This window comes from Xenopus laevis, chromosome 3L (assembly GCF_017654675.1).
Source record: "Xenopus laevis strain J_2021 chromosome 3L, Xenopus_laevis_v10.1, whole genome shotgun sequence".
Taxonomy (NCBI): domain Eukaryota; kingdom Metazoa; phylum Chordata; class Amphibia; order Anura; family Pipidae; genus Xenopus; species Xenopus laevis.
In genome coordinates, this window is record NC_054375.1 from 97,682,712 (window position 1) to 97,706,401 (window position 23,690).

A 23,690-nucleotide genomic window follows, 5' to 3' on the forward strand; every position below is an offset into this window, starting at 1 on the left:
TTTAACACTGCTACATTAAAATATGACCTTGTAATTTGCAGTAGTAACACATTTACCCATTTTGTATTCATCAGAATATGTACTTTGGAATATATATAGTTTTCTAGGGTCTCCATACTGTTAGAGGGTCTTATGCACATAATACACATACTGGGTGATTATATTGGAGCATCTAGAGTGTCAGACTCAAATTTACATGCACCATTTTCATTTGGGGCGGGTGGTCTCTGCTCGTCCCATAGTTTAGTATGTTTTATGTTAGTATTTTATAAAATCTGGGATATATAATGGGGTAAATTGCAAGCTTTGGTTTTCTGGGGTTTACTAGTTTGCTTATACCCCACATAAATCAGGGGATGGGCACCATGTGCCCCATTCTGGCACACAAGATTTTGGCATGACGCAAAGCTTGCCTTAATATATGGAAAGGCTAATTCTAAGCAACTTTTCAGTTGGTCTTAAATGCTTTTTTTTTTAATTTATTTATTTTTTAAAATTGGGAACAGTCAACTAAGTTATTCCACATCCGACGTAATTTTAGTTGCACAAAATAAACTTCACTTGCACTAAATTTAAATCTTGGGTTTTTTGTTTTTAAATCTTGGAATTCACAATCACCGTTGTGGGCACCAATACATACAAAAAATTAAAAGGTTAACAACCCCTTTCACAAATGGCTTTGGATCTTGGCTGTTCCAAAATAATGGTTTGCATCTCCCAAAAAGTCAAGTGCCTGAAATGTTCAGTCTTGGACTCCCATTTTTGTAATATTTTTATCTAAACTTAAAGGGGATGTTCACCTTCCAAACACTTTCAGTTCAGTTGGTTTCAGATAGTTCACCAGAAACTACTCCCCCCCCCGTACACCCCACCCAGAAACCCCTCCCTCCAGGCTAGCTACCCCCCCCGGGAAGTGTCCCATACTTACCCTCTGCGCAGATTCTTCCAGCGGAGTTCCACGCATCCATCTTCAGAGGCCTCGGTGAGCGGACTAGGAGATAGGCAGTATCCGCAGTTGATGCAAACTGCTCCAACTGCGCAGAAATACAGATCTCTTGTCATCTTACAGACGATGCGGAAGATGGATGCACGGAACTTTGCGCCAAGGGGTAAGTATGGAGCATTTCCCCAGGGGGGGGGGTACAGGTTTTTTGCAAAAGGGTTTCCTTCTCCTTAGCTTTTGGAAAACTGGTAAAAAATGGCAAGTAATTTAAGAAAGAAATAAACAAACAACCCTCTTAAAGCAGTCTATTTAGAATGTGGTGTAAAAAAAATTAGTCAAATATTACCAGAGATGTTGCTCAAAGCAACCAGACATTTGCTTTTGTTTTCTGCCAATTGCTTGCTCTAGGCAACAATAGTAATGCTTCACTCCACTTTTTATACAGTATGATAAACAAGTCCCTAAGTTTGTTAACTGTCTCATTGCTTTATGTAGGTCTGTAGCAGAATTTTTTTTATAAATAACCATTTTACATTCATAAGGAATGCAAAAACCATATGAAACAGCTGAAAAGGTGCATAAGCCTCCAATATAAAACCTGTATAGTTGACAAGCCATTTCCAAACATCCCTTAGGTTTATAGCAACTGCTCCCTTACCGTACTCCATTGTGTAATGAACAAGGTGTAGGAGGGTTACATTACACATTTCAAGGGAATTGTGAAATCATACCTGCAAAAAGTTCAGATAGTGTTTATGTACCTTATCTACATAAACCTACCCCTGAATGAGCTCACATCACATGACTTTTGGATCAGCTGAGCCAAGGGACTAATGCAAGGCTGATTAGCAATTCAGAGTCCCATAACCTTACAGCATAGAAGTATTACAGAATTAGTATTAAGTCTTCAGCTTCTGTGGCAGATGTAACTTAACTTGTGTTTTTTTTTTATTGATTTAATGGTCATTTTGGTACACACACACACACAAACTTTCCCTGCAGGCATGAATGGTTTGGCTGGTATTTACACCTATTGTTACAGAATTGGAATGAGAGAAAAATGTAATCAAAATTATAAAGTGTAGTTGGTAAAAAAAAAATAAAAATTAGTGTGTTAGCACCTGGCAAGGTGTCAATTATCATGCTTGCATGGATGGGTGTTTATGGGTAAGTGCCAGCCAGGGGTGTGAATAAGTGCTCTGACAGTCTAGAGGCAGTATTAAGGTAATAGACAAGCCTACCAGAGCTGCATACATCATAGCTGTACCTCCCACCCAATTGTCAAATCACAAAAGCTGCCATGGTTTACAGGGAGTGTTTTAAATAGGATTTGATGCCTTTCTAGGACGAAACTACATGCAATTTTAGGATAAGAACAAAAATGTTTTCAGAGCAAGCCTGTATACTATATGCAGTTTGCAAACGGTTTAAATGGTTTGGGGGAGAAGCTGAACTTTACAGCCACATGCCTTCTCAGCCTAGCTTACTTAAATAGGTTTGAATATCAGAAGTTCCATCAGTTGCCATAAATAAAAAAAATAGAGACAAACAATGACACACAAGGAGGCTGCAAAAGCATTGATTTATTAACACTAAACTCAGTGCATCTCAGACAGGATGAGGACAACACAAAGCCTTCCCCTAACCACAAGCAAAACAAACTACATAGCTGCTCGGACCAGAGATGAAGAGCAAATTTATTGCACATCCAAGGCAATTTCTTGCACAAGTGAAGGGATGAGAAAGTAGTGTAATAAGATATTACAAATCTTCCCATGTATATGTGGGCAGCACTTGCAATAACCGACTAAGAGTGCAATAAGCAACGGAACAATGGAATTAGGTGCTGCGCACAAACACACTAGTCTCTCCCCAATGCCACAAATAAAGGGTATATAATCTGGTCTTCAGAGTTTACATCTGCTAGGTGGAGAGTGCAGGAAAAAATGGGGACAACAGATTTAGTTATGCTACCCGGTTCGCAGATTAAGGCACTGGAACAACGCGCATGGTGTTGGTGAAACCAGAGCCTGGCCTCCAGCCAGTTAGTACAATCACAACATCCCCACTCTTGAAAAAGCCACGGGCCTTGCCTAGCAGGGAGACAAAAAAATTGCATTAGTTAACTGGTTGAACTTCCATTCAGGCTAGAGGTATGAAATCATTGGCTACTGCAACGCAAGCAGAGACTCCAAAAAGAGTGCCTCTGTCTATTAAAGGAGAACCAAACCCGCAAATTAATGAAAAACCCTACCCCTGTAGTCCCCCTGCACAGGTTTTCATACCTGTAAATGCCCCTAGCTCATAGGGGCCATCTTCACTGCTTCAGGAGTCTTTAGTATGTAAGCAAGCGGTGTATCGGCGCATGCACAGTTTTAGAAATATTCAGTCCCAAACAACTGTGCATGCGCAGAAAGCCACGGAAACTGCTGCTCTTCCATAATCTTGAAGGGACCCGAAGATTACGGAAGCACTGGAAAATGGTGCCAGTGAGCTCCGCCGCACTGACTCTGCATCGAGGGGTAATTAAAGACTTGGGGGCATTTACAGATATTCACACCTGTGCAGGGGGGACTATGGAGTGTAGGGGGTTTTCATTAGTTTGGTTCTCCTTTAAGCCCTTGTTTACTAATCTGCAGTTATTCTGAGTATCAAATAGTGGTTTAAAGGACAAGGTAAGTTAAATAATAAAACATTTTTATTGTATCAGAAAAGTATGCGTGTAACTTTTTTCCCTACAGGTCAGGCTGAACAAGTTGAGCTAGTGGCAACATCCAATATAGTGGTTCATGTGTTTGCTATGCGAGAGGCTCTGTATTGGTCAAATGAGCAAAACTTGCAGAGATTTGAGAAGGGTAATAAAGGACTATAAAGCATGCAAAATCTTAAAAATGATGCTTTGACTTACCAATATCCATTGCAAAGTTGACCCTCCCATCAACATCCTCAGCCCATGCCTCATGTACGGCTTCTCTATATATTACAGGAAAGATACCACGATAGAGATGTGCCTGACGTGCGGTCTGTCCATTACGAGTCACAGAGATGATGGGTGCACGTGGGCGATACCGAGACACTAAATGTGCAGACCTATAAGGAATCAAAAAAATAAAATAAAAAATTAACACTAAAGATGTTCTAGTTGGGCATTTGAAGTGGAAGAGAAACAGTTCATTGCCTATTTTGCACACTGATAACTATTAAAGGGAATCCTCTTACCTTCAGCTATTAATACCAGCAACAGTAAGGTCAGAGCGAGATTCACAAGAGAAAGGTCACTTGAAATAAGAGCAGCACATTTTATGCTGCCAAAGGCCACATTGCTGATATTCCACTACAGCCATGAACCTTACCCTACCACCCTCAGGAGAGAGTGTTCATGAAACCTTGTTTCTTTAACTTTCATTTTGAAGTACAAATATTACTTATTTCGGTTTGAAATTAAATAAAAATTGCTCAACACCTGCAAGAACCATTTGTTTGTGATGCGCACCAGTGGTTTACAGCAAATTTTAAAAGGTGAAAATGTAACATTTAAACAGTGAAAGCTTTAAAACGTTGCCAACCGACAAAAGGATAGTGCGGTTTGAAATTTTCAAATTTCTACCATGATTCATGGAAGTAGTAAACTACTAGACTCAAATATACTCCATGCCAGCAGTACCAGGAGTTGATTGAATTACTCTAAAATCCAGTTTAAATCTAAGCCAGTTTATAAAAAATATTTACTTGTGCTGTTCCTAAAAAACAATGGCTCAAATACAGTTGTAGTTAAGACTAGTTGAAGTAAATCAGTTCAAGTCACCCTTTGAGGTGCAACATTTGGACAGGACCCTCCTTGATCCACAACAAGGTGACCGTTTTATCTAAACCTTTCAATTGTACCATGAATATATATAGTGAAGAAAATAAGTTTATGCTCAAATCCTAACATAACTAAGTGAAATTTATTCTGCCTTTTAGCTCTTACTAATTGACTTTCAGTCTGGCCCCACCACCCTATGCTCCAAGGCCCATAGGGGCTAGGCAAACAATTTGGAAACCACAGAACACATGGGCATGTAAAGAGAGTAGGTAAATAAACACTACTCTGGATCAATTGCAAAGAAACGTAGTGGATAGCAATAACAGGTGCCTAATTCTATAGTGTTGAGTATATTTTAAATAGGTAACTTAATTCATAAACATGAAAGTGCTATACTGTACATCAAACTTTGAAAGCAACACCCCAACCAAGTTAATTTTTGAGGGGCATTCCTTCCCCCCCCACACACCAAAGTTTCTTTAGCTATATAGTGTTTGTAAAGGTACACAGGATTTTAAATATAAAAAGACTGAGTGAAGGAAAAAAAAAACATTACTTTGTTACCTTACCCAGTGTGGATCCATTATTCATATAGCAGTGATCTACTCCTTGTGCCTACCTGCCAGATTTAGTAAGCACGATGATGGCTCCACTGGAGCATTTGAATGATGCCTCTACTGCTCCAACAGCAGCCGCTTCTGTGGGATCACTGGTCAGTGGGGACACGCGTCTCAGTTCCTCAAACAACTGCCGGTGGTAAATGGCTGCTTCTGCCTCTCGTGCAATCTACCATTGATTGGGTGGGAAGTACCACAAATGCCCATTTTTGGGAATGGGGATAAGCGAGGGGAGGAGGAAGAGGATGGGATGGGAGACATTCACATCAGTCAGGTTTGTTTCCTTTCCACATTACCTGCCTAACCTGACATTACTTGACCAACATTCACACCTGACCTGCAGCAGCTTTTATGGGGGGACAATCACAAGAAGCCGCGATTATAAGCATAGGTGCGTGTCGCAGCCCTACCTGCCAGACTCTGTCATCACTATGAACGCACTTGCTAAGCATTTAAATGATGCCTCCACTGCGCCTACAGCCATTGCGTCCGCAGGGCCCCTTGAGCTAGAAGTGGCACGGAAAAGTTCTTCGAAGAGTTGACGATGAAATACAGCAGCCTCGGCCTCCAGAGCAATCTGTGGGCCGGAGGGGAGGACAACCAGGAAAAGTGCATAGGAAAAGAAAGGGGACACAAACCAAAAAAAAAAGACAGAAAATACAGGAGAATGACTCTATACCAATTATGAAGAAACTAGTTAGTGAGGATAGGCAAGCTTTCCACAGCAGGAAAAATAAAAGGCACACGTCCTTAGTCACCATGCTTATATAGCCAAAAAAAAGGTTTCCCCCCACAGGGGTAAGGCAAAAATCACAACCTACACCATCTGTTAGCAACTTTGTTTCATAACAGTTACCAAATTATGCATAGAACACTATCAAAATTATATATTGGGTCAGTAGCTATAGTTTACATCAGCAAACGAAACTTGGAGGTAATTGCCACATTTAATGGACATCTTTTTTGGCACATTGTAGTTACCATAGAGTAAAAGAAGGCTTAGGGTGAAGAAAGTGCCATGTAGCCTGGTGACTAGGAATTAAACACAGCAAATTAGCATCTACTGCAGGCACACAAAGTAAATTAGCCCACTTTCATGGAGTCCCTCCCAACCTCACACTAAAAATAGGACATTCGTGAAGGAAAAAAAAAAATAATAATTTTCAATTTGGTAGGGAAAATGCTCTTTTTGGATTCCCAAAATACTATGAGAATATAGTCTTATGTTACTTCCATCCAATAGCTGCACAGCCTGGGAAAGGCGGCAGCAGGAAGTATGTCTCCTTTAAGAACTTTGCTATAAGGTTATTATAATTGCGGAGTCAAATGCACATCCATTTAAGGGGTGTGGTACTGAACACAACAGAGTTGCTTATTTAGTCCCAAACCAATTGCGTTTTTTGCTTTATGTTAAAGCAAACCAGTGTATTTTGTAAGACAGGAGTCACTCATTGCAGTAAATAAAAATGCCTCAAATGGTTTCACAAATGGTGTCTAAATAGACAGGCCTTTTGGTGCAGAGCATTAAACTTGGTAGAGCATTAGACAAATGATGGCTGAACACAGCAAATGTGATAGCAAGCCAAGTGTGCTAAATACCAAGACTATTGCATCAAAGATTTTTTTCGTGCACAAAAAATTTTTAAAAAAAATATAAGTGTGGTATGGCAAATCAAATAAACTTTATTTTATTTTTAGTGTAGTTGTAGACAATTACACTACAATTTATGTGCTAAATAAGTCTTGTTTACACATTTTCTTAGTTCAATTTTATGGGACAGAAATGGCTCATGCTAGTATCATACCAGGGGCACTCCAGGCATAAGGCAAGCCAAGAAACATGCCTCACACAGCAGCACCCCACAGGTTACTAGGGGCAACAAAAAGCAGTACAGCGGCGATGCACCCCCCCCCACCTCAACTTGCTCTGTCACTTAAAATGTAAGCACAGTGGGTGCAGCATCGCTTCACCCACTTCAAGGTGGCAGAGTTAACATCTCATTCTACTCCCCAACAAGAAACTCAGGCAGCATAGCAGAAGGGAAAGAGAAGAAAGGGATAGCGTGCTGAAAAGTGCATGACTCTGCTGGCATTTGCAATCTCTCTGCAAGCGCATGAACCAACCATCTGCAAAAAGACTTTGCATACCCTGATCCACATTTTCCAAATGGTCATAGTAACATAGTAAGTTTGGTTGAACATCCATCAAGGTCAACCTTTTTAGTCTATAAATAAAACTACCTTACTGCTAGTTGATCCAGAGGAAGGCAAAAAAAAAAACATTTGAAGCCTTTTCCATTTGCCTGGGGGGGGGGGGGGGGGAATCCTTCCTGACTCAAAGATGGCAGTCAGACCAGTCCAAGGATCAACTGTTGTTCTGCCAGTTTAATTGCAATACATCTGTTTCACTTCACTGAACACCATGGACTTTAAGGATACTTGCACAAGGCATATTTAATTGGGTTTATGAAAAAAAGTTTTAACAATAGAAAATTAGCAGGTATGTGCAGTAGTTTGGAGGTCTGGTGCTGAAGGAATGTAACTAGTGTAAGGACCTTATGTTTTTGTTACAATATGGTTTTATAGTAGGTGACAAAAACTGGCCTTTTCCAACAAAGCATACCTAGACTAATACTGATCACCAGAATCTGGTCAGTCAAAAAAAAAAAAAAAAAAAAAAAAAAGTGATGTTTTAAAGCTGGTAGTGAAGGCAACTGGCCAAACACAGGGAGACAAAAGGAAAGGACAAGTGCTGCAAATGATTTGCCATTAGCCAATGTAGGGGGCGCTTGGAATTCGCGGAGAACTTCTGATTGCGCAAAGCTCACAGCAAGCAACTAAGGGCAGCTCATGCCAAAATCAACCGCAACCAATACACACACACCTATACTGCACGAGACAATAATATTTTAAGTTTGTATCTGTGTATAGACTGCTAATATTGTGAATGTGTAATAAATAAAAGTAACATTATGGGGCAGATTTATCAAGGGTTGAATTTCGAAGTGAAAAAAACGTTGAAATTCGGCCATCGAATAAGATTGAAGTACTATCTTACTTCAATCGTACGATTTTACAAAAAAACTCTGACGTCTCAAAACTTAGGCAAATACTGGCTTTAGGTTCTAGGAGGTCCCCATAGGCTAACATAGCAATTCGGCAGGTTTAAGGTGTCGAAGTCTACGTGGGTGTTTTTTTTATTTTTTATTTTTTTTTTGATTTTCGAATGGTCGAATTTGCGAAGCATTTTCAACTCGAATTGAAGTTTAATTTGGCCTACTCGATGGTCGAAGTACCTAAAAATGACTTGAAATGACGTTTTTTTTATTTGAAAATTCATTTCAACCCTTTGTAAATGGGCCCCCATATGTTTTGCAGTGTAACAGCATTTAAAGTTAACCTGCCAATGCACAACTGCCAAGTGAGCGAGAGTTTGTGTGGAAATTTGTGATTCAATATGTACCCGAAGATAAAATACTCACAGCATGCTGCATGCGTACAGCCTCCAGAGGGTAGTCTCCTTTTGCAGTCTCCCCGGACAACATTATACAGTCAGCCCCATCCAGAACAGCATTGGCTACATCACTACCTTCAGCACGTGTTGGGCGAGGCTTTTTAATCATGCTTTCCAGCATCTGTGGGTTAAGACGAGCATTTATACGTATTTTACAAGATCATATTTTTCAAGCTACAAGTATAACTACCATGCAAATATGCCATAAATTAGATCAGTGCTACCTGAGTGGCGCAGATAATAGGTTTGCCAGCACGATTGCAGCGTCCAATCATCATCTTCTGGGCAAGGAAGACTTTTTCAGCAGGTATCTCAATACCAAGGTCACCACGTGCCACCATTATACCATCACTTGCTTCTAGAATTTCATCAAACCTACATGGCAGACAGGGATATTTCTCTACTTATCTGTTTAAGCCAGATTTAAAATACATACATGACAGTCCCACCAAGTCTGCTCCACAGGAGTCTTAACATGTAATTATGTGGCAGCTACATTTGACAGTGCAGAGAAAGATTTTTTTTTTGAGGGGAAATCAACCACCTCTACAAGTTTACTTTAAGTATGCCCTGGGACATTTCTTTATCTTAATGTACCTGCGCACACCCTCGTGGTTTTCAATTTTGCTGATAATCTTGATGTTTTTGCCTTTCTCGCCAAGAACTTTCCTCACTGCGTGTACATCTGCTGCCTTTCGGATAAAAGAAGCAAAAACCATGTCGACATCTTGCTCCACACCAAACTGCAGGTCTTGGATATCTTTTGGGGATACAGCAGGCAAATCCACAGCTGCCCCAGGAAGGTTTACTCCCTTCTTACTTCCGAGCATTCCCCCGTTCTCAACCTCAGTCACGCAAAAGTCTGGACCTGAAAGTAAAAATAGAAGAGTCAAAGAATATGAAAATACACAAATAATGTAGCAAAACAAAGTCCTCGTTTGTATAATAGTGCATCAAGTGTAATTATTTTCTAAAGACTGGTAGCACCTTCTAAGATTTTAATTTTTAAATAAGCATACCCTGCACTACTACAGTTTATACAAATAAGGCACTGCGTAGGAAACCACCATTCTAAATAGAGCAAAAAGGCACAAGTTAAATAGATTACAGATGATCTGCGTAGAATATAATGGTTTTAGATCTTACACAGGAAGTAAAATGGGTCAAATGCCATTCACGTCTCTAGAGAGACAATGATAGAATGAAAACCTCCTCTATATAAAATCGGTTGTTTATTGTGAAGAAATTGGTTTCGTTCAGGTGCTGAACACAAAAAAAAAAAAAAAATTAATTTAAAATTTTGAATTTGCCTTCTGACTTCAGCTTTCAAATGTGGGTCACTGACACCATCTAAAAACAAAGTGCTCTGTAAGACTACAAACGTATTGGTATTGCTACTTACTCATCTTTCTATTCAGGCCCTCTCCTATACATATCAATGCATGGTTGCTAGGGCAATTTGGAGAGCTGCTGAATAAAAAGCTAAACTGAAAAAACACAAATAAAAACCAACTGTAGATTGTTTTGAATATCACTCTACATCATACTAAAGTTAATTTAAAGGTAAACAATGTAGGTGGATCAATGATCAAAATGCCACAACATGGCAAGGATAGACCTATATAGAATTTCACCTATACAACAAGGCTCGCATATATCGCTTCAGTTCCATGGACACCTGTCTAAAAACAACTATATATCAAAAATTTCTTTTTGACAAAGGAACTGTTCCCCTCACCCTGTAATGTTGAATCTGCTACACTGGTCACTGTGGCACCATAAATTGGAAATATGTGTGATATTCCAGGTGAGTGAGGTGCCTATTTCTACAACCAAGCATTCCCCCCCTTTAAAGCCACGGTGCTTGCCAAGTAATTCAACTTTGTAATTATCTTTTTTTGCGGTAGGAAATATTCAGCAGTGTTATAATCCCCATAATAGGAAAATAAAGAGAATGTCCTAACAGTCCATGGTGCATTACCTGGTATCAGCGGGTCTATGGCCAGTTGGAAAGATATATAGCAGGAATACATTCACAAGTCAAAGAAAAATACCCTAAAACTAACCCTTTGTGTTACTATATCTACAGTATACATAAAGCACTGACCAATGTCCTTAACAAGCAAGGAAATAAGTCCGTCATCCACATAGATCTTGCTGCCAGGTTTCACCACTTTCGGAAGGTTTTTGTAATCTAGCCACAGTACATTCTCATCACACTTTTCCTGAAAGGCATCATCAAGAGTGATACGCATAGTTGCTCCCTTTTTGAGCTCCACTTCTGCTGTACCACTCTGTGTAAAAATAAATAAAAATTATAATAGGTTATTCAGCAAGCTCTTGGGGCATGTTATTCTTAAAGGTCTGTTGGATACTCACTCCTTTGATGAGACCAGTGCGGATTTCTGGTCCCTTTGTGTCCAGGGCCACTGCCACAGGCCGGTAATGAATGGGATTGGAAGCAAAGCTCTCTGTTGCTTCACGGACATTTTTAATTGTGCCAGCATGATACTGAAAGAAAATAGAGCCTACTGTGAAGACACTTTTGAATGTGTACATATTTATTCTTTGCTTGTTCCTCTCCTCTGGATTGGGTAAGTAATTTTAAAAATTGTATAGTGCTGTGTATACAAATATATTAAGATTATCTACCCACATTATAGTTCGAGTTAGTTATTTTAAAATTGTTATATCACCTGTAACGATACTTTATATTCCCCTTGTAAAGAGTGTATGACAAATTGCAAGGGAAAGGCCAACAGTTGTGTTTTAATCACATGAAATCTCTCTTCATTCATAGCCAGTAATTGCTTAGAGAATTTTGGTAATATGAAAAAGGGGATTTTTTTTTAATTTCATGAGCCTAGGACTTCAGGTGCTAGATTCCCCAAAATGTAGCTTCAACTTACAGCTGGCAGAGCTACCCCATCAGCATATGCATGCTGCTTGCTTATTAGAACATATCTTAAAATAATTTGGTTGAAAAAAAAAAAAAAAAAAAAAAAAAATAGATTAAAGCGTAAACTTTGCTTTGTTTTACTGTCCAAAATTTTTTTTCTGTTTTTCTATGAATTTAGAGGCGAGTTCTTTTTCAGACAAGGCATTTCTGGGCTGTCTGCACTAGAAGAGCTGAAATTCTGATAAAAAAAAAAAAAAAAAAAACTTTAAGTTACCAGGAGTGTTTTTTTTTGTTTTCCAACTAGTCTCATGGCAGCATTGCCCCTGCTGTCAGAGCAACAATTACTGCTCCTACTTACATGAATGTAAAACTGAATTGCATACGTCATTTAAAAGGATTAATTTTTATGGGAGGATTGCATGTAAGCACTGCTAGTTTTAGTAGTCTGGCTCCATATAATTTTACTGGTCTGTTTAAACAAGTCCATGCTCCAACAAAATAGTGTACATGTGAAATCAGATTAAAATTCAAAGGCAATTTCAACGAATATATTTATTCAACACCGCCTTAAAATAGGTGTACATTTTAAAACAATCATACAAGAGGGAAAAAATCAGAAACCGATATATTTACAGCAATCAACTGCAGAAAGATTAGGTTTCTGCTGCGACCTTCTGCTTCCGATGGATCAGGAAAGAAATGCAAAGGATCAGAGGAAAGATGCAGTGTGGGGGGAGGGGGGCATTGTTTCATTGTCCTGAGAGTGCTTATTTCAGTTACCAATTCTCACCTCATGTGTTCCATGGGAAAAGTTCAGACGAGCAACATTCATCCCAGATTTGATCATCTCCTTTAGCATTTCCACAGAACATGAGGCAGGGCCTAGCAAAAAGGAGATTCAGGACCAAATCAGCAGAGTTACAGTACAATAGTACTTTTAACATTGGCAAAAGATTCTCATACAATTAATGGTCACAAAACAGCAAGGGCAATTGTCCCTAAAATAGTGTTCTTAGACTAAATCTAGTCTGAGATTGACAAATGATATTTCAATCCACATAATTATGTAAATGCAACTTAAGTTAATATTTTTACCTGAAAGAACAAGTGTGTTTAAAGGAACAGTTCAGTGTAAAAATTAAAAACTGTAATGTGAAAAAAACTAATTTGATAGGCTGTGCAAAATAAAAAGATTCTAATGTAGTTAGCCAATGTATTAAGGCAGCCTGGAGTGACTGGGTGTGAAACAGAATAGCCAGAACACCACTTCCTGCTTTTCAACACTAGAACTCTGAGCTAGTCAGTGACTTGAAGGGGGGGGGGGGCGGCACATAATACTGGTAACCAATCAGTGTAAACCAAGAGCTGAAAAGCAGGAAAGTGCTCAGGCTATTATGTTACACATCCAGTCACTCCAGCCTTTATAGATTACTTTTTTGGCTAGCTATATTAGAACCATTTTTAAATTTTCACAGCACAACCTATCCATTTGCCTAGTTTTTATACTGAACTGTTCCTTTATAAAGGCGCTTGTTTTCCCAGTTTAACAACTTACAATAAAACCGCATTGTCTACTTTCTTAAACATCACTGCAAAGCACATTAAACATACAATCATAGGCATCTTACATTAGGTTCTAAAGAGAACTAGTACTATCCACCACACAATTTGGGGGACTTTCACAGCTATGGGGAGCCAGGTAGTATCACTTCTGGGGTGGATTCCAGTCTTTTCAGACTTTCCAGGGACGCCTCTGAAGATATAGTTTAAGCAAGGGGAGCATTTTGTTTACCGACACGGGGGGGGGGGGGAAGATAGGGTTCATCCATCTCAACATAACCATTTATTCCCCCATAGAACAGTACTGCTCATTAAATCTCTAGTTTTGTTTAGAGGGACAATCTCATTCACTATCCCCAACAGGCAGACGTCCAGTATCTTTATCCCTGGGGCATGCAGATGTTAATGTATGTATTCTAATGCCACTCCAGTAGGTAGAAAGAATTTCACAATCCTAGATCATGTAAAAGCACCTGACTGGCTTCTTCCACATCTATGACACCATCGCCGTCTACCCAGGTTTCAATCTCAGAGGGGTAATGTATACTTGGTGAATTGCCTTAAACTGATCATGCTATCTAGTCAAGATTTAAATGGAACCAGTCACCAAAAAGAAATTCAAAATCCTATTTTTATCAAATCAGTCAAGCAAAATGAACTTTAATTACACTATATAAATTTGAATCTGGTTTCCTTCATTCTAGGAACTTAATTCTAATAAGCAGACAGGAGCCATTTTGTGGACACTTATGAAGGCAAGCCTTACTTCCATCTCAATCTTATTTGTGCTCCAGAATAGGGGACATGATGTTCATTCCCATGCACTTGCTACACAATTACGCCTCTGGCATAGAGAGGCAGACAATTTGACAGCTGAGATGTTTAAATGAGCTTACAACAGCTATGAATGCTTTAATAAAAAGTTGAAATTGGATTTCATGTTTAATTTAAAGGGATCCTGTCATCAGAAAACTTTTTTTCCCAAAACGCATCAGTTAATAGTGCTACTCCGGCAGAATTCTGCACTGAAATCCATTTCTCAAAAAAACAAACAGATTTTTTTTTATTTTCGATTTTGAAATCTGACATGGGGCTAGACATTTTGTCAATTTCCCAGCTGCCCCAGTCATGTGACTTGTGTCTGCACTTTAGGAGAGAAATGCTTTCTGGCAGGCTGCTGTATTTCCTTCTCAATGTAACTGAGTCTCAGTGGGACATGGGTTTTTACTATTGAGTTTTGTTCTTAGATCTACCAGGGAGCTGTTATCTTGTGTTAGGGAGCTGCTATTTGGTTACCTTCCCATTGTTCTTTTGTTTGGCTGCTGGGGGGGAAGGGAGGGGGTGATATCACTCCAACTTGCAGTACAGCAGTAAAGTGTGATTGAAGTTTATCAGAGCACAAGTCAAATGACTTGGGGCAGCTGGGAAATTGACAAAATGTCTAGCCCCATGTCAGATTTCAAAATTGAATGTAAAAAAAAAAAATCTGTTTGCTCTTTTGAGAAATGAATTTCATTGCAAAATTCTGCTGCAGCAGCACTATTAACTGATTCATTTTGAAAAAATATGTTTTTCCCCCCCATGACAGTATCACTTTAAAATAGACTTATTATACAGCTTTGTGTCTGGGTGACAGGTTCACTTTTAAACTTTAGTCAGTGGCTTCTTTCCATTTTTTATCCATATTCAGAATAGTTTGGGACCATTTATTACATGCTCACATAAATGGGACCACAACATGGTTACAGTACTTTATACTAGTCTGACAAGAGTTTTTTGGGATCCCAAAGTCTGGTCTGAAACCTTTCCACAGGTCCACACAATAGATAGGCATCTACAACTGAGGCATGCATTTGGGCCACAATTTGGTTTATATATTTGCAACAAATGAGCCTCTGCAAAACCTACATATACAGAGAGGAAAGGGAACAGTCTAATCAGGTTCTCTGACACCTAATAGTGGCCAGTACTGAAAGTTAGCTAGGCTACTGAAGTGTGGAAGATTAGAATTCTTCCAAAGTGGGAGTTTGGGAGACATGTGATGGCAGAGGAGAGAAAGAATCATGTTTTTAGTCAAGTATAATCAGAGTATACAGCTGTACCACTTTCACTATGGTCAATTAAAATGAAATTTTATGAGCATTTCTATTTAATTTCACAGCTGAAAACTCAGATATTCAGAGTATATCACCATGCTTTATATACACATACCAATGGTGCAGATGATGCCAGTGTTACGTGCCACAATTGGCTCAGAGTCTATGTCCAGACGGCACATGTGTTCCAAGAAAGTGTCTGCCATGGCAGCATGCAGCTGCTGGGTCTGAATGAAAGCACTACCTGCCTCAGACATGTTGACCTATTGAAGGGAAAAAAAAAATAAGTTGATGAATTACAGTTTGTATTTATGTACAAAATTAAGTGTTTTAATATGCAATTGTATGAACACCCATTTTTAAACCAAAAAAATGATTTTTTTATAGAAATGTAAATGGACTGATTATTTTGTGCTGATCCAATGGGTTCTCATCTCCTTTGAGGGCTAGGCCACACGGGAAGATTTCAGGGAGATTCGTCGCCTGGCCAATCTCCCTGAATCTTCCCATGTGGCCCTAGCCTGAAAGGAGAATGAAACATTTTACCAGATTAGTAGACCTCAGTGCAATCAACATCTATGATCGCATATATTAAAAAAAAGGGGGGAGATCATAATGGGACAATCACAAAAAGTAGACCTTGCATTAGTAAAGTATGGGCACTGTTTGAGTATTAAATTTTCTACTCATGCCAAGTCATGTCTTTATGGCAGGGACCAGGCTTACCCTCTGTCTTACATGACAAAAGTGGTGCATCACCCAGTGCCTAAAAGTCTCCTGAATATTTACTACCATGCTGCTTTTGGCCAGAGGCACATGGCAAGTTTTCAGGTGTTTCTGGTTTTAAATAAGAATTGCTTGAGAGTGCCATGTTGGGCAAGTAAATAAATTATGCAGACAAACACTAAGGTGTTATTTATCAAAGGTCAAAAAAAAAAAAAATTTATATATATATATATATATATATATATATATATATATATATATATATATATATATATATATATATATATATATATATATATATATATATATATATATATATATATATATATATATATATATATATATATATATATATATATTTTTTTTTTTTATATAACCACTTGAAGATGTTCGGGGTTTTGCTCAAACAATTCATTTGAGTTTTTTCGGGTTCTTACCACCAAATTCACCGATACGAGTTCGCCCCCATTTCAAATTTTCTTGAATGAGAATTTCAGGTGAGTTCATTCGAGGTATAAAGAAACATCAGACATCTAAAAACTTGACCTTCAATATATAACCACCCTAAATCTACACACATGCCATATTATTAGTATATAAAGCAATACACTTTTACAGACAGAAAATCTTAGCTGAGGAAAAATACTTTAACTTTAAAATCCTGGCAATAAAGAACAATTCATTAAAGGATTTTGTGACATGGTGGGTGGAAATGACAGTCAGAGAAGTAAATTGTAGAGATGCAGTAAAATTATGGCAGCACTACACAGTTGGAGATAGAAGTGCAGAGGATGGTGGAATGGGCGTGGCAGAGGGACTGGCCAATGTGGTGATGTGGCAGAGCAGTGGCAGAGCAGTTACATAGTTAATATAAATATAAAAATTAAATAAAAATATACTGCCGTGTTGCCCTGCACTGGTAAAATTGGTGTAGTAGAAAGACTACTTTTGTTTCTATAAATAAGCAAACATTTATATAACAATTCAACCTTTTTGTCTCAATGAAACCTGGAACTGCTAGTTGTAACAGAACTAATCTAAGCATCATCTATTCAAATGTCTTATTAGATACAATTTATCATGTTCTGAATGAAGGTAAATCTTACGTGGGGAAGGGGGATTGGGAAGTCAAAGTAGAAGAGCACAGAGGTGGCAGATCAGGCAAGATAAAGGGAGATGGACTGGGCAGTCAGAAAGGGAAGAAGAGAGGGTTAAGAGAGCCTGGAAATAAAAGCGGCTATGCCAAGCACCTTTACTATTCAAATGCACATAAGCAACTGCCACCACCCACATTTGTGTTTGCCAGCAGCAAACCTAGCCCTATAGCATAAGAAATGAGAATCACACCGTGCAGAGGGCATATACTTATCTTTAGGATTGGCCCTAATGCCAATCCATTTACTGCATAGTTTCTACCTTTATTACAGAGAGGCATATTTGAGGCATTTGTGAGTGGACAAGTATATATTTGCTTTATCAAGGAGCACAGGGAAGTAAAACATGAAATCTGATACAGTAGCTCCCACAAGGTGTTAGATTAGAGATACTCCTTTAAATGCCATTTTAAAGAGATAGTGAATTAACACTTCTTTTTTTAAAAAAAAATCTCATTAACATTGTCTTTGCATGCTATTCATAGATTTGTCATAAAAGTATTTACTGATGATTTTACATTACCTAGCTGATTGCCCATGTTTTTCTATTAGCGGGCTGCCATATTTCTGCAACAGTAGTCAGTTAGCATTAGAAACTTTAACCGACAGGTTGAGAAGGGTAAAGTCAGGTTGGCAAAACAGTCAGCATTAGGAACTGCAAGTAACAAATACTTACAAAAGAAGACCTATTCTTTTGTGTACATTTATATTTTGAAAAGTTGTTTCAGTATCAAAGTATCAAAGAGATGTGGCATAAACAGAGGTGCAAAATTGTTTCTATAATGTTTAGAACTAAAAGGGGCACTTGAAACCAAAAGTCAGAAAAAATGCTCCAATGTGACAATAGAAAACATTGCATAAAATCAAATCAAATGTGTTAATATGGGGTTAGTCATGTTAATAGTTTTACATCTCTGTAGCCAAGCATCCTGCAACCCACGCCACCCATTATGATATAGTTAATGGGTAGATATGTGTGATAGGTTTGTGTGATAGGATAACAGTTTGAATACTAATTATCCTTTGTAGTGAAAGCTCAATTTTCTGATTTTAATTTTTTCCCTCATATTACCCACGTTTCAAAAATGTGGAACATTTATTTAAACACATTTTTCCAGCACAGAAATGAGAGATTGTTGAAGTTTTTGGTAATAGAGGAAAGGATTTAACCAAAACATTTTGTAATCCTACAGTATTACATAGTAAACTTTAAAAAAATAAAAGTCAGACAACTTTGCATAGTAATGTATAAATAGTGTATAACATACATCAACTTACAATGAATGCAGCTATATTCGAGTAGATGACATAAGAAATATAAAGATAAATGTAGAGTACCTGACAAGGCTGCTCTTCCAGTTCGCTATCCTGAGTGAAATAGTGCTCACTGGCTTGGACCAGTGCCCTTATTAGCAACTCGTTTGCAGAACAATCCAGCCCCCCCTTTACAGGGAACATGCCACCCTCAAGCTCCGCCCTGAGTTTAAGCCCCAGACCATACGTGCAGCTGAACACGAGCATGTAAGCCTGAGAGCAGTACAAAATTCTAGCTCTATTCATTTTGCATGAAGAGGTTAAGCATCACTCCAAACTCCCCATATAATAACAGTTCCCACAACGCTTATTAAATTACAAGTCATTGTTTTACTCATAGAAACCAGTGAAGTCTGTACTGTATCATTCTTAACAGAAGAAACCACAATTTGGTTTGTACATTTTCAAGAAATACCCTTTTTAATGAGATGCAAAGCTATATGGGTGAATGGAACAAACAGACAAAGCCTCAAAGTATTGTCTGCTCCTTTAAAATCTACTAAACAAGAATGGTGCTCACTATGGTACATTATAGGGACAACCATAAGGGAACTTGCTTCACTAACATAATAAAACTGCACCAACTATTTAAATTATTCTATAAATACAGACTTTAGAGCAGTGATCCCCAACCAGTAGCTCACAAGCAACATGTTGCTCCCCAACCCCTTGGATATTTCTTCCAGTGGCCTCAAAGCAGGTGCTTATTTTTAAATTCCTGGCTTGGAGGCAAGTTTTGGTTGCATAAAAATCAAGTGTACTGCCAAACAGAGCCTCCTGTAGGCCGTCAGTCCACATAGGGGCTACCAAACAGCACTTCATTCCCATGGACTTTTTCATGCTTGTGTTGCTCTCCAACTCTTTTTACATTGAAATGTGGCTCACAAGTAAAAGGTTGGGGGGGGGGCCCTGCCTTAGAGTGTGAAGAAAAAAAAAAAAAAAAATAGAACCCCATACAAACTGCTTGCAGGTAGTGCCCTGGCAGAAATCCTGTACTGCAACACTGTCACCTTGCTGCCCATTCATTTACTAACTTGCAGTAGTTAGATCAAAATGAATTGCTGATGAAACGACAAAAGTAACTGCATTGGCATCATGTTAGCAGATCAGGCAAAGAGGTTCCTTTCCTGTCTCTTCAGCCAATACATGCTATTTAGTAAACCTGGCAATGCAAATCCCATTTAGTATTCAGGTGATTGATTAGGTCTTCCATGAAGAGCTCACAAAATACACTAACCCAATGTTATATATTAATTTTAGGTATAAGCAACCCAAGACCAGCTGCCTCATGTAAAAAAGTAGGTTAACACTTTCTTTGTATCTAAAGTACTAGTCTTATATCAAATCTTATCTCTGTAAAGCATGCACGGATACGTTGCACTTTTAATGCAATTGGAGTCCAAAAGCACAGCTTCAGCTCAAGAAATTCAGAAACTATGTCTGTGCATGACGGCACCCAGCCACAGAGGGAGTACAATGCACATGCGGGAATTGGACAGAAGGCAGAAATAGCAGCATTGCACAATGTGCCAGAACTTCAGGGATACAGAAGTTGATCTTTCTTGCTTTGTACAGAGCTAGCATACAAGAATAAATGCATATTTTAAACAGAATAGTTACTATTTGCAAATGACAGTATAATTGTAACATGCAAGTGGTTGAAGCTGGAAAAAAAAAAAAAAAAGTGCTAAAAATACTCATGACTATATTTAGTATCCATCGAGTAAGGTAAGCTTATCTGTGTATGCTAAAACTTGCCAGGTGAATATTAAATGCATCAGTGCTACTTTATAAAGCTACACTTTGTTGTGTGAGCTGCACCTCAATGGCTGTATGAGCAATTGGAAATTCCTGTCTGGCACATTCAATTCTGTCCATCCCACACCATGACTAAGGGGAGGGAGGTAACGGCCTCGTTAAACAACTCTTGTTTTGTAACGGGATATTACTCAGTTATTCTGTTGCATTTCACAGCATGGCGAGCCTAAAAGGATATGACTTGTATTTGCGTGTGTGTGTGTGTGTGTGTGTGTGTGTGTGTGTGTGTGTGTGTGTGTGTGTGTGTGTGTGTGTGTGTGTGTGTGTGTGTGTGTGTGTGTGTGTGTGTGTGTGTGTGTGTGTGTGTGTGTGTGTGTGTGTGTGTGTGTGTGTGTGTGTGTGTGTGTGTGTGTGTGTGTGTGTGTGTGTGTGTGTGTGTGTGTGTGTGTGTGTGTGTGTGTGTGTGTGTGTGTGTAAATGTAAAACTATTCTGGTATATGTATGGAGGGTTGCCTTGTCAGCACTCACCCATGCAAATTAAAAGGGTGTGCGTCACACGACAGCCACTTACTTTTGGCCTTAGTCCAGCAACTGAAATTGTCAGCATCCACTGTAATCTTCTTAAGCCTATACTGCAAACATGGGCTGCAAAGCTAGACAAATGATGGGGGGGTTCTGGCCAAAGCCTTTGATACAGGGTGTCACACTTGTTTTGTAAGGGCAGTGGTAAAGGACAATATCCCAGGCGTTTGTTGACCTATATTATGAGCATTACTAGAATAGCTCAGCTGCAACCTTAACATACCCTTGGAAAAACACGGAATCTTTTTTTGACTGGCTCCTAATTTAGAAACAGTCTAAAGCTATCCAACCCCAGATGTCGCCAACTCCTTAAGATCTGGAAGGCAGCAAATGGTAAAGCCTAAATTAGCTCCTTCATAGCAGAAGGGTCATGCAACACTATGCCACATAGGAAAGGGACTGACATTTGGAAGAGCATGATATTAACAAGAGCGACTGATGCCAAAAGGTGAGAAGTCCCACAGTATATTTAAACAAAAAGGTTGAAGGGGGAACAGTTGCTGCAATGTCACATATTAAGGAAGTGCAAAAAAAAATAAAATATATAACGTGTTGGTGGTACTGGTGGGTTGGGCAATAACCTTTTGCTTTGTGTCTTCACTGCACTAGACAGACTGCAGTGAAAATATATTCCAGGGGAAGCACTTATGCCAAGATTAAATCATGTTGACCTGAAGGGAAATGGCACACTGCATTTATACTCAAATTTTTGATCTGAAAAAGCATAGTTTCACATTTTTAAGCCAAAATATGCCCCCTGCTTGCGCACAGACAGGCGGACGCCATTCAGTCAGTTCTTCTGAAACGCAGGCAGGATAGGCATTTTCTCTACCAGTCTGCCATTACCCTAAAAGAGAATTGCCCTTCCCCCCCCCCCCGCATTTAAAAAAATAAAGATAAGTTATTCTAATCAATTTCAATGTTCATTTATTAAAGTTCAGTTTTTTCAGATTGTTACCAAGAAATAAAGACTCCCCCCCCCCCACCTCCAATTACTTTAAATTTATTTTTTGTGTGTAAAATTGTACCAGAAAAACAAAACAAAAAACAGTATTTGCCTGTCCATTTCCATCCCCTGACCGGTAGGGGATGAGACAGCTATGATACATTGTCTGAAGAGTCAGAAGCAGCAGTGCAGAAGAGGCCACAAAGGGTGCCAATTAAAATATATAGCTGCTTAATAAATTGCCAAATCCATTCCAGATATTAAAACGAGCACTAACACGGCCTAATTAAGAGTCTCAAGCCCCTGAATCAGGAGAAAACATACCTCCCAACAGTCCCTTTTTCGGAGGGACAGTCCCTCTTTTGACAGTTCAACCCGCAGTCCCTCATTTGTACTGGAAAGTCCCTCTTTTCTATGCACTGAACAGCCAGAAAAAGAAACAACGTTTCTCACTTAATTGGCCTTTAGCAGAGAGCCCAGAACAGCTAATCAGGTGCAAATAAGATACTTTGTAACATTTTTGAGACACAAAAACACAGTTTAGATAAGGAGAAATATTTTCAAACTTTCATAACCTGCCAAATTTTGTAAAACAAACATGGTAATTAGGGGGTGTGGCCACATAAAGGGGTGTGGTCAAAAAATTGCTGCCCTACGTGCAGTAAAAAATTTTGTGTCCCTCTTTTTACTTCCAAAATGTTGGGAGGTATGAGAAAGCATCTTAATAGTTTAATTGTTTGCAAGCAATGCACCACTGCAGTGGCTTTAATTAATGTTTGAATGTAAGTAAATGTGAGATCGCAGTGTTTGTCAGTCATTCAGGATGATAGAAGTTGTGAGTGTTTCAGTGCAATAGGGAACATCGGAGCAAGGTCAAAGACACAAGTGTCAGCCCCACCCTATTGTCACAGTATCAACTCACCATGGCAACCAGTGATGGAGCCACAGACGAGATAGCGGACATTTTAGTTTTGGGCCGTACACTCTGCTGCCTTTTATTACATACTATAAGACTACGGCCTGGTCACAGAGATGCGAGAGATATAGTTGTACAGCAGCACAGGAGCGAACAATCTGAAACATCGCGTACAGTCGCCACAGTAACAAATGCGATAGTCTATATCAAACAGTCCTATAGCAATACTATAGCCGCGGGGCAGGGTGGATTTAGAAACGCATATAATTAATACGTATTCATTAATAGCAGCACGTTAAACATCCGATAACCAATTTTAGTGCAATGGAAGCACCTTTGTGCCCATAAGAAACAAGCGGCATTCCTATCATACGCGCACTGTCGCATTACCCACCTAATAAGCCTGTACCGAATCTACGTGAAGCAGCAGACAGCACCGATAACAACGCTCCTCTCCAACAGACTGACAGATACCGACACGCTACAGAAAAAGGTAATCTCCGCAATTATACCCCTCCCAACACCTGCTGCACAGATCCCTACGCAGCTACTATTTCTGCATTTTTATAGCGTTAGACCCCATAACACCTCATGATTATATTCGCTAATCACACTTCTAAACACCTAGAACTACAAATAGTGAGTAATTCAAAATATTTCGGACCCCAGAACGGATTATTTTTTTGTTTTAACGCGGATGCATACTGTTATAGGACACATTTTTTACTGACCAATCACGGAGCAAAGCAAGGATCAGTCGCTGAGAGCGTGCTCAACCGCAAAGTGCGCATGCGTGCAAGTAAAGCCGCAACATCCAGCGAGTTGCTATTTTGTTGCTAGAGTCTGGTGGCGATGTAACA

General features: G+C 39.1%; 1 protein-coding gene across 4 annotated transcripts; it reads right to left on the reverse strand.

Annotated features, from left to right (window-relative positions):
- Positions 1-2,506: 2,506 nt before the first annotated feature.
- Positions 2,507-23,380, reverse strand: pkm.L (pyruvate kinase M1/2 L homeolog). Of its 4 annotated transcripts, none has more exons than XM_018250728.2 (11): positions 23,225-23,380; positions 15,550-15,697; positions 12,569-12,660; positions 11,259-11,390; positions 10,987-11,173; positions 9,477-9,747; positions 9,104-9,254; positions 8,848-9,000; positions 5,368-5,534; positions 3,852-4,033; positions 2,507-3,036 (listed from the first exon to the last, which is right to left on the reverse strand). In XM_018250728.2, the coding sequence occupies exons 2-11, from the start codon at positions 15,689-15,691 to the stop codon at positions 2,930-2,932; spliced, it is 1,584 nt and encodes a 527-aa protein (XP_018106217.1). In that variant the 5' UTR covers positions 15,692-15,697; positions 23,225-23,380; the 3' UTR covers positions 2,507-2,929.
- Between the last annotated feature and the right edge of the window lie 310 nt (positions 23,381-23,690).